We start from the raw sequence: 12,433 nt of genomic DNA on the forward strand, positions 1-12,433 counted from the left end.
TCAATAAATTGAATTATTAAATTTCAAAAACAGACAAAAACCTTATATAATATAGATTAAAAACTGCATAAATTTCAGTATATGGAATTAATTTTCTGATATTTGAATTCATTCCCTTCCTTTGAACCAATTATCTTAGATGCTGAACAGGAGTGTTAAGGGAATAGCTATGAGTTTTTAAAGTTATTTTGGCTTTCAAAGAAACAGATTTTACCTGCAACATTGTTGTCTCAAAATTTCATCACCATAAAACAAGCAAATTGTAGACAACACTGATGAATTCTTGATTTCTTCAGAGGGAATATATGTAATTGCAATTCTCTGAGAGAGACAGTTATTATTGTATTAAATTTCACATATTTCTGTAAGTGCATAATATTTGATTAAAAATATGTATGGATACAAAACAAAATTATAATTGAATTGATACCTTAAAATGCATAAGAATTTACAAAGGTCATACGTATTTATCCAAGCAATTACATGGCTGGCTGATTACCTGCTTCAAACCTTCCTTAAGGATGAACTTTTCTGGAAGAATTCTCATTGTATTTGGATCCATGATATTTTTTTCACAAATGTTTTTAAAACACAATGCTGTTACATAGGCAGCCCGGTAGCCCGTATTTTGTACAGAGAAAGTAGTATGACTTGTTTTACCAGGTGCTAAATCAGGCAGTCCTAATATATATTTGTTAGCATGTTTTTTAACATCTTCTAGTCTCACGTTGCTTATTCCTCCATAACCATACAATGGTATCTAAAAGACAAAGAGAAAAAAACACAAACAGAAACTACATTAATTGAAAGAGTCCCTTCATATTGCTTTTCATTTGCTTAGTTCAAGAAAAAGGGGGATCCTAAATTATGAAAGTGCATAAAGATCTTCAGGTACACCCGCTTACCAAGTCAACACTATAGCTTTAAACTACATAAAGGCACCATGTCTGAAAGATTGCCTTCTCTATGTACTCAGCTATTTGCTCCTACACACTGTATATACTTTATATTGGAGGGGTTATCAGAACATAAGAAAATTAATACTGTATGAACAAGGTCCATGCTTATGACACTGAATATAGAACACAAATAGCACAATGGTTAATCAGCAAGCATTATTTTTAAAACCAGATTAATTAAATATGTAATACTAACTGAATAGGTTCTTTGTTATTTTTTATTTATTAAACAAACATAGCTGCCCAACTCTAGGTGATTCTAGGTGGCTTACAACATTTTAAAAAATCCATCACATTATAAAAACCCATAAAGAACTCCAGCCCATCTCCCAGGTCAGCAACAACACAATCAAATCAGCAATCTGATCTTTCTTACAAAAAAAAGTCATGAAATGGCATTTAAAGCTCTTTTATCTCTGAAGCCATAATATATTTTATTTTATCTGCACTTTTTTCTGCTTTTCTTAAGAAAGTTTATAATTGTGCCATTCAAATAAACATAGTTTTACCACTGATACAAATCTTGTAATGTGAAGTAATACATATTTTAACATAGATGGGGATTATAATTTCTTGAGTTCTCATTCCTCCATATTAATCAGAACAAAAATATACACTCCCTCTATGTCAGGAAACAGCAGCTACAATGTATTACAATAGTGCAACATGGTCAGAGATTTAATTCAGACAGGCTAAATAGATTATGTTAAAAATAAATTTTAAAATTTCACAAATAATAAATCTAAACTGAAAAGTACACTGAAAAGTCCAAAATGACAAGTATTATCAGAAGTTCAAGGATATTTTATTCTCTTAGGAATGAGAAACTGTGGTAATGTATAAGCTTATTCTGATCATGTTCTAATTTTTCCCAATTTAAAAGTATATATGTATTATCTAAATTTATTTCAGAAATGAAGGAAAACAATGTAGTAAAAAAACTTAAGCATCACATTATAAGTAGAGTAGACAACTTACAGTGAATTTGACTCCTAGCTGAGGTAGAACACCAAGCTGTTTCATTTCCAGCTTTGCAGACATGCAAGCTAAACGATACGGTGTAAATGTTAGACAGATATTGTAATCGTGCTTTGGGCGGATCTTGATTTCACAGTTATTGTATACATATTCTCCAATTTTCAACTACAAATGTAGAAGGAAAGAAACATACTAAGTTTACCTGAGTTAAGTTGTCAATAAATATTTTTAGTTTGAAATAATTTGTTCTACAAATTAAGACAAAATTAAGACCAAAAAATCTCTAAAATCTTATTAGCATCAATTCAAAAAATCTTAATTGATGAAAACATTTTTCATTCACACCCAGTTCTACTTTGTAACATTTTCCATGTGCAGGCTCAATAGAGTCAAAGCAATCTACATGCATTAACTTTCTGAAGAGAGGCTTTGTTCACAAAGCTGTAAGTTAGAAAATGACAACACTTCCCCAAAAGATAGGCTTCAGAACTGGCAATTACTATATTCAGGAACACTGGTTTACGCTAACAAAATTAGCACTAAATACCGTTTTATCGGCGTATAACACGCACTTTTTCCCCCTGAAAATAGGGGGCAAATGATGTATGCGTGTTATACGCCGATATATGTTAAAAGCCTTCGGTGAATGCTGCTGGGATCGGGATCAAGGACACAAATGAAAGAAGGGGAGGGAGGAAGCAACCGAAGCCTGTCCTTCTCTCTGGGTCAGCTCTCTCAGTCGCTCTCTCGCTCCTCCACCAGCACAGGAAGAAACTGCTTCAAAGAAGCGGGGGCTTTTCCTGTTGCCGCAGCTTCCCTGAAGCGCCCGTTTCTCCCCCCACCCCACCCGCCCACCCGCCCGCCCGCAGTGCTCCGTTCTGCCTGCCTGCCTGCCTTCGTTGAATCGGAACAGCTTCGGCTGAGTAAAAGAGGCGAATAGTTATTATTCTCAGCCGAAGCTGCTCCCAAACAACCAGAAACTAAGGCAGGCAGGCAGGCAGGCAGAATGGGACACTGTGGATTGAAGCGCGCGGGGGTGGGAGTGGGGGTGAAACGGGCGCTTTCCTGAAATTTCCCTCTTAAAATGAAGATGCGTGTTATACGCCTGTGCGTGTTATACGCCGATAAATACGGTATTTTAATGTTGGTTAACATTAAATAAAACAAACATCTTTTTCAAAAATTTAAAGTCTTGAATCATATAAGATTTTTAATTTATTCATATTTATTGACAAATTCTGCTGAATTCAATGACCATAAACCTTGGGAATTATCATCCTATACAGAAGGCTTCAGCTTGAAAAACAAAACAAAGCATTATTCTAGTGTTATTTTGTTATCACAAACAAAAATAGCCTCATTCTCAATCAGGTTTATTTACCATTTTCTTGTCTTACCTGGAAGCAATCTTGATCCTCACCCCTTATTAGCAATCTTAACTGCTGAGAAGTTGATGAAGAGTCATTTCTCAGAATTAGTTTCTGTTGCCTAAAAATTATAACATTTGATGGCAGTTTATTTATACTCAGGAAATGCATTTTTAAAGAAAGATATTAAATCTGCCAAGAAAGAACTGTATTACTTAGAAGCCAAAGCAATCACTAATTTAACTGTTAATAAAGTGTCAGGTTGTATTTTAATATATGAAGTACTAAATTACTTAACTTTTCAAAGATTGAATATTTCAAATATAGCATCTGCAATGAGATATTGTTGGGCTTTCTAAGGCTAAGCATTTTGGATGCAATTAACAGATCACTTTGTTAAACAAGTATTTCACTATTAAGTAATTGAGTAATTTATTGATCTACACCTGCTTGCAGACCATCTCAAGGTACAATTTAATAAAGACTCACAGTTAAAAATATGTTAAACAGGGCTGTCAAACTCCTGGGCCACGGGCCGGATGCATCATACACTGGCCATGTCCATGCCCAGTTTAGCGAAGGGGAAAATAGTCCCGATATGTCACATGATGCTGCCGTGACAACATGAGTTTGACACCCCCGTGTTAAAACATAGAGGAGAAAGTTGTACAATTACTCAAACTTTACTATTTTCTTCATTTTACTGAGCAAAACAATTTTAGTGGTGTTAATATTTCCAAAGATTTTTGAACTCTTCAATTCCACAGAGTAGGTTTTTATGATATGCTTAACTAGGTCACAGATGGGGTTATAGGTAGTCCTAGTTTAGTGACCACAATTGTGACTAGCAACTTGGACATTTAGCAAAGCAGTTGCTAAATAAAACTGCAACTGTTCTTGTGTTCTTACTTCAGCTTTCCTTTGCTTTACAGACCTGCAAAGATTGTAAATGCAAGGATTGGTGATAAAGTTACTTTTTCATCACTGTTGCTGTTCATCACTGTCAGATGATTGCTAGTCAAGGCAATAGTTAAATGAGGACTATATGTACTATGTCATGAGAACAGCCAAACCTAATCAATAGTGTAATTGTGGAGCAAAACTGTTGGGTTAAAGTGTCCTCCCTGGTCAATTGGTATGTACAAAGATCAGTTCCGCAAGACAAAGTGTTGAAGTTAGAAAAGACAGTATCACAATTACAGAACTAATTTGTTGTTGTTTTGTTTTCTCGTTAAAAGCTAATATGGTTCTTAATTTGCAAAGATCATGAATATATTTTTCCCTCATGAGTGAATTTTTGGGATCCTGCCTAACTGTCAGAATGATTCAGAAGACATGAGCAGTTTTTCAATGCTCTTTCTACATTTTGCTTTCTGCTTTTTGAAGGTATTTGGAGGTGTAAATTTTGCTGAACAGAGATCAACAAGACAGGTATTGTTTATGAAGTAGGGAGAAAGGAGATTGCTAGAAGAGAGGGCAACAGCAGGCAACAAGCTAGTTTGTGTGTGAACTGTATTTTTCTGAGTGTAAATTGGAATTTTATATGACATATTGAAACATGGCATATTTTGAGCTAGTTTGGTCAATGTACTATTTTTCAATCAAAGCCTTGCTACATATGCAATTACAATTCAAAGACTAAGCACTCGGACTACCACATTCTATGGTAGGTGGGCACTAATGAGACTTCCTTCAATATTGTCACAAATACAATAACAGCATGTAAGAATCTCCTGGTAACAGGAGTTAGTTGTATGTTTGGTAGTAACATTTTCTATGCAATGTCAAGGCATTTTCTCAGAGGAATATAGATCTTTAAACCATGAGTATGTTAGAAAAATCTTGCTTTAAGGTTTCATTTATCATCACTCAGTTAAATAAACTGCTTAAAAATGTGGCTCAAGCTTTATAAATCAATGAAGAAGCATACATTGCTTACATTGTTCTTGACACTTACACTGTTCTGCCAACCTGCACACCTCCCCATATCAAAAGCTGCTTGTTGGCAAGAATCGGAGGAACTTCTGAATTGGAGCATTTTTGTACCAGTGGTTTGTTCTCTTCCATTGACACATCACCTTTCACTGTTACTTTATATTCTGGCCCAGATGGCAAAACCATTATTTTCACAATACTATTGAAACAAAATTATTGTTAGATAGGCTAGAAAAATAGGAGTTATTTAATATCATTATTTTTAAAAATATGCTATATTACCTATCTGAATTTTTACAGTTCTTTGGAGAAAATTCAATAGTTACTTCTTGTTCTTCTCCAGGTATAAGAATTAGGTCCTCAGGATTGATAGATATACAGTTATCTGGCTCAACTGTCTAGAAAAAAGCAGAGAGAATTTAGAGAGAAATATTAAAATATAATTGTACTTATAACTGCTGTGAAGAATATTGGAAGCTATTTCTTTATTTCTTTTTATTTCTGTCTTTTTTTCTACTTTATCTTTTTTTTCTGACTGTACTTTTAGATTTTTCTTTTGTATCCCCCCTTTTCATTTTATCTGCTCTATGTTTTTGCATTAGTTCTTATAATTGTTGTTAAAATGTTCAATAAAAATTGAAAAAAGTGGCACAATACTATTAATATAGGTTTACAATTGTTTTAGTTTCATCAAATTAACCACAAGTTTTGATTATTGCTTTGTCATACTTTATCTTCAAAATATCATGGAACCAAATAAATTCTTATAATAAAGAGTCTATTTAATATAATAAACAATTATATTAATCTCATTCACCACCTAGCTGATAATTTTAAGTTAGTTCCAAGGAATAAAAATTAAGAAACCTACCATGATCTTCAAATTAACTTTTATATTCCCAGCATTCTTTAATGGCAACTGCTGTTTTGTTGATGATCCTATTTTTGCACACATATATAATGTCTGGGGGGGGAAGTTTATACATTACTTTTAGAAAACAAATACAGAAATAGTCCACATTTTGTAAAATGATTTTACAGAATACCTGTAGGCCCTTAGGAGCATATATCCTAGGGGTTCCAGACCTTGCCGTCAAAGGTATACTTTTTAAAACATTACCAGGCTCTGGACAATCAATTTCCACGTCAATTCTTGCAAAGTACTCATCAGCTGCTCCCAAAGTATCTGAAACAGTTCAAGCATAAAATCTAATTTCTCATTCTAGAGTCAGCTTTGTCCTCAAATAGTTCATCATGTAATCATATATCAAAATGATACCAATTAAAATACAATTACTAAAATGACGCTATTTAGAATATCATTTAGAATACCCAAAACATTTGTTTATATGGTATTGCTTTCAAAAAGGATAGCATTAAACTGACAACAAAAGACAAGGTTATGGGATACTCATTTTCTCCCTCCCCCCTTAATATCTAAATGAATATGTTCTAGTGGTTCCCTTCTATGAAACCCCTTGCCTCACACATCTGGACTACCACTCTCTTCCTGGGTTTTGCAGGACTGTAAAAACCTGGCTATTCTGACAGCACTATTTTTGTATCTCCCCCCCCTTGCATTTAATATATCATCCTTTTTCTAATCAGCTTAGCACCAACATGGAATGGAGTGGCATAGAAATCCCAATAATAATTAACACACTGAAACTCTGAATAAAAGTACTGGGTATGTGCATGTGCTTAGTTTCAACCATGCCTCTCTGATATATACCGTAGGTATAATAGGCCATAGAAAGAATTATGAAATCTGTGTAGTCCATTCCCGCAAATTCCTGAGATGCTCTCATGTATATTGTTTACAGATCCATCCAGAGATATGACCAGACTGCCACAGAGCAGATACAGTTTTTCCATGGAGTTCCCCTTTTGTGGAACTTGTTCATTAAAGAGGTATATTTGGCTATCTTTCATTATTCCTAGAGATATGTTTGCTTCATTCATTTATGATTTAGGATCTTTGCTTATTACCCTTGCTTTAATTTATCACTGGCATAAGTTTTTTAAAGTTACTTTTCAGCTGTTTACAATTATGGACTTTTAAAAATATATATATACTATAATAGAATATATTATCATATCATTGTTTTACAGTGATTTTTTTATTAAGTGAACAATTGCAGTTGTTAGATTAGTAACCCGGCTGTTAAATGAATCTGGCTCCCCCATTCACTTTGCTTGTAAAAGCTGATCACATGACCCCACGATACTGTAACCATCATAAATATGAGCCAGTTGCCTAGCAATGAATTTTGATCACATGACCATGGGGATGCTACAATGGTTGTATGTGTGAAAAATGGTGGTTAGTCACTTTTTTCAGTGCTGTGGTAACTTTGAATGGTCACTAAACAAACTGTTTTAAGTCAAGGACTACATGTATTAGTTCCAAGTCCTTTTGTGCATAAGGACAAAGTACTTTTTTCTCTGTACAAGAACACAGGGAGCAATCAGTCTCTGCTTTCTTCTTCATAAGATTAAAACAGCATTCAAACCCCTCCCCCCAAAAAGCAGTAACTATACCAGTTACATAAATGACACTCCTTCCCCATAAATGGCGCATTATATGAATGTGTTGGAATTTTCATACTAGGCTGGTCTAACATTAAAAAAAACAGATTTATGTTAAGTTCAAACTAGCCATAGGATTTTTAGCATAATTTATTTTAGAATATAGCAAATCTGTACCTGAATGTGTGCACTTGCTCGGTGCACGAAATTGGACCCATACTACTAAAACATCAGGATCCTGGAAAGAAAGATACTGATGTAGAATCAAGCATTACATAGAAAGTACAACTTTTAAAAGTATTTGAAAAAAGGCAAGACCTCAGTGAGCTACATAAAAGCTAAGTGATGATATAAGAAATCTTTATAATCTTAAGATATATATACAGTGAGGATATAGAAAGTACACATATTCTTTTTTTTAATATACAACCTCTCAAAACACAACCAGGCATACTTTATTAGGTATACTACTAAATCAAATTGATATCTCCGAATAGAACAATTTTGGCATGTGGTCAATGAAATAATGTTGCCAAAGTTTAACATATTTTCTCTGTAGCTAACAATTATACCAAGGGTCTTCAAACTTGGCAAGTTTAAAACTTGTGGACTTCAACTCCCAGAATTCCTGAGCTAACACGACTGGAGGAGGAAAGCTGTCAAGTTTGAAGACCAAAAGAATTATACTCTTTTATATAAATGTATAACAGTATTCTAGTCTCAAGCTACTTACTTGTGTATCACAGCTTGCATTCATTACATGAGATATAACAGATGGAGCTGCTAGCTGAGAAATGTTGTAAGAGGGAACTGCACTTTGAGATGGATTTACTGGTTCCTTGGAAAATGTGAAACAGCGCCATGCTATGGCATTCTGAAATAAATATTTTAATACACACTGTATTAAACACAAGGTTTTATTCATGCTCACTATTAATTCTTTTTCAGTCCATAAGTTTTATCAATGGAAATCTTTTTGTGATAATCTGTGTTACCAAATGCCTATTTTTTATCATTGGAAATTTTGAAACCTATATTAGCCCTTTTAAAAGGAGGCTAATTATGATTATTAGCACTAACTTTCTAAAAAAAGCTTCAGTTTAATCTATATATGTATTTTGAAAGCCTAGATTGGAAGATGAACATGGCTTTAAAATTGGAGGAAGAAACATCAGTACTATGCAGACGATACTTGAAAATACAAATGATCTGTAAGCACTAGTAATGAAAGAAGCATAATGAAAAAAGAGGAAACTGATTAAATATAAAGATTAAATCAATGACAATACAACAACCAGTCTTAGAATTGACAATGAAGATCATGAAATGGTTAGATAGCTTTTGTCTTTTCAGATTATTAACAGTAAAGGAATGAGCAGTTTGTACAGTGCAGACTAGCACTTTGGTAGAATAACAATAAAACTTTGGAAAGATAATCCAGTTAATACCAATTGGGCTTTGCTCATTTTGCAACAAAGTGGACATTGTTTGTAATTTCATGCATTATTTGCCACATAATTTTCTATAAAGACAACAGTGAACCTAGCCTAGCAGTCATTTAAGTTCAGAATCCCCATGAAGGGACAAACTAGTGTGCATATGTAGAGTGTACTTACTGCATGAATAACAAGCCTGATTGGCATTCTAGCACGAGTTTTATTAGTTAATTTCAATGGCAGTGCTTTCCAGCTGCCATATGGCAAATCATCAAAATCAAGAGAATTTGTTCTTCCTGCTTCCACCTAAAAAAAAAAAAAAAAAATGAATCGGGAGTGGGGACAGAAAAAGGACTTACCACTTTTGCAGAATGATTGTTACCACACATCTTCATTACCAGAAATCAACCTTTCAAACTAGCATATGGGTCAAAAAATATGATATGCTAACCTAAGCCAAAAGAGCTGTTTTTATACATCTAGTTGTGCACACAAAAAAATTAATTGCTTTACTAACTTCAATCCGTAGACCAATATTAATACTGTTTTTTATTTTTAAGTATGCCATAAATTATTCTAAATAATACAAGCTAGATATTCAATCTCTATATGCTAATTTTTACCTCTATATCAGGATTTTCAGCAACTGCATTCACAACTACCCTAGATCCTAAAGCCTCTGCCTGAATAATGAGATCTGGATCTGCAGAAAATGGCCAAGAGGCAATATTCAGTACACACTGGAATACTCCAGCTTGACTGGGTAAAAAGAGCATTTTTAGTTCTTCTGTAGCACAAGGTCCTATGACAGTTTTGCTCTTAAATAGCAGGCATCTGGGTTTCAAAGGATCCATCTATAACCAAAAAAAGTACACAGGATGACAAACAATTTTCAATATAATTATGAGTCATATATATTATAGAGACATAAATAGAAGCTAAAATCTCCAAGTTGTATGAGTGTGCTGATCACACTAACATCTTCTCTGCTTTTTGGCTTAAGTGTTATATTGGCCTATATTTTGAACAGGAATATAAAAGCTTCATTATAAATATCATACAGATGTTTGACAAAGAGTCATAACCAATAGTTGGGAATAGGATATGTAGACAAGACTGATATAATTTCACAATGACATGCTGAGATTTCAATTAAGAAATCTTCCTGAGGCTGCCATAGAAGCTGTAGTTCCATTTCTAACGGTATTTTTGCTCAATTCCTGAACACATTAAAATACACACCTTTTTAAATACTATTTAAGAATATGCAAATTTTATTACATACCTTTTCACCATCAAGCATAATACTAAGGAGGCCAATATTGACTTGTAGCCACCGTTCAGATGGATTAAAAATGTTAAGGACAGCATGGGATGTCAGACCCACACAACAAGAATTAGGGAATTTTACTTCTTCTGGGACTTTGACACGTTCTAATGTAAAAAAAAAATACAATATGGCTACATGTTAAGGCATTTTATATTTGAGTAGCCTCTTAATAGTAATAAAAACAGTTAATACTTATACTTTATTAGATCCTTGTAAGTATATTTTTAAATATAAGATTAAAATAAAAGCTCATATAATTTTAAAAGCCATAGCTATGATTTGCTAATTTGATTTAAAACAGCATTTAATATCAAATATTATGATATACTCTATTTGTAAAAACAAATAAACCACAACTTCCACCAAGGTTTTCATTCTATAAAGTAATACTTAGAAATAATTTCAACAAGTTAGAAAATATGTTTTTCATATTACAGAACTATAGGTGATGAGAAAAGGGCTTCCTTTCTATCATTTTATGGTTACCTGTTTTAGATGATTTAACCAAATATAGAAAAATAGAGGGCTACATTAGAATTATTTGAAAAGCTTTTAGAATCAGAATCTTTGAGTTTCACCATGTAAACTCTGGAACCAGATCAACTGGTACAAGCAAATTTGTTACATCGTTGAGAAAATTATTGCTATGGAATCATTGCAGTACAGCACATAGCACACTGCTAAAGAAAGCTAAAAGATCCATTTAATTATTTCCAGTTGACAAGATGATTCTGGTATGGGGAAGAATCTCATTATGACCTATACTCATTATACTGTTCTTCTTCAAATTAATCAACACTATATAAGGTACAGTAATAGTAAACCAAAGGAATTAAAATATGAGTTAAGAAAAAAAAAGAAATGAAATGTAGCTAAATCCACTTTACATGACTATGATATACTGACTTACCAAATCCAAATGACATTGATTCTTCCCTCTGCCTGAGTCCCCCAGCATCAGGTGCTTGCCCAGTATGTAAGGTACCACTAAAGATATTTTGGTTGGATGTAAGGTTGCAATGCTGAGTTGTTCCTGTCATTCCAGACCCAATGCCTGAACCTACTGCTATTCCAGGAGTTACTGAGCTTTGAATGTGACCAACAGGAATTGTAGAATAAATCAGACCTGCTGGAACACTAAGAACTGGTGGACAGTACCGAGGCAAAACGTTTGCATGGGATGGCAAGCTTCCCAAATATTGCTGGGCAAATGGAGTTGATTTCAGAGAACATCCTGTTAATAGTGCTGGAAGTCCAGAAGACATAGATGAAAGCTTTGAAGCTGCACTCTGGGATTTGAAATGCTCGTTATTTTGATTTAATGAAATACAGTTGCCTAAATCATTGTAAGTAGACAGTTTTGGGGGAGACTGTAAGCCTGGTCCATGTATGGCACTTGTATAGTATTGCTGTACTGCAGGCATATCAACCTGATCCAGTTCATTCTTTTTTTTACAGTTCTGTGTGGGATGATCTTTGCTTGTTGTTGGAAGTTCTCCAGTTGATTTTTTCTTATCACATTGATTATTATGATCTACATTTTCATTTATAACTAGACTCTTATCTCTTGCATTTTTGTTTAATGATAGAGATTTGTTACTTTGCAAAGCAATATTTTTTCCTGTTTGAGTCTCCATTAATGAACTTGGACTATTCCAAACTATTGTGGTACTCAAATCACTGGTATGATTACTCTAAACAGAAAACATTAAAATTCTGATTAAGATTTATAGCATGCATTCTTAGATGAAATACATATTTTATTATATACAATGAAATATTTTACTGAAAACATATAAGTTCAAATCATCAATGTCCGTTTTTAAAAATAGTTAATAACAATATTTTATATAGGTAGTCCTCAACTTATAACCACAATTGAGACTGGAATCTCAGACA

At 33.5% G+C, this 12,433-nt stretch overlaps 1 protein-coding gene across 2 annotated transcripts in view; it reads right to left on the reverse strand.

Annotated features, from left to right (window-relative positions):
• CEP192 (centrosomal protein 192) overlaps positions 1-12,433 on the reverse strand; it is a 66,490-nt gene that overhangs the window by 22,373 nt on the left and 31,684 nt on the right. For both annotated transcript variants that reach the window (XM_026671962.2, XM_087961481.1), the window contains exons 21-34: positions 11,445-12,228; positions 10,490-10,638; positions 9,828-10,058; positions 9,385-9,510; positions 8,502-8,642; positions 7,946-8,006; positions 6,286-6,425; positions 6,111-6,203; positions 5,522-5,637; positions 5,262-5,438; positions 3,335-3,425; positions 1,938-2,102; positions 500-760; positions 215-321 (exon numbers count right to left, since the gene is read on the reverse strand). In XM_026671962.2, coding sequence (XP_026527747.2) covers positions 215-321; positions 500-760; positions 1,938-2,102; positions 3,335-3,425; positions 5,262-5,438; positions 5,522-5,637; positions 6,111-6,203; positions 6,286-6,425; positions 7,946-8,006; positions 8,502-8,642; positions 9,385-9,510; positions 9,828-10,058; positions 10,490-10,638; positions 11,445-12,228 — 2,642 coding nt within the window. The remainder of the gene's footprint in view (positions 1-214; positions 322-499; positions 761-1,937; positions 2,103-3,334; positions 3,426-5,261; positions 5,439-5,521; positions 5,638-6,110; positions 6,204-6,285; positions 6,426-7,945; positions 8,007-8,501; positions 8,643-9,384; positions 9,511-9,827; positions 10,059-10,489; positions 10,639-11,444; positions 12,229-12,433) is intronic.

Source organism: Notechis scutatus, chromosome 3, assembly GCF_049901735.1.
Source record: "Notechis scutatus isolate UNSWTSFEM ecotype Mainland chromosome 3, rNotScu1.2, whole genome shotgun sequence".
Lineage (NCBI taxonomy): Eukaryota > Metazoa > Chordata > Lepidosauria > Squamata > Elapidae > Notechis > Notechis scutatus.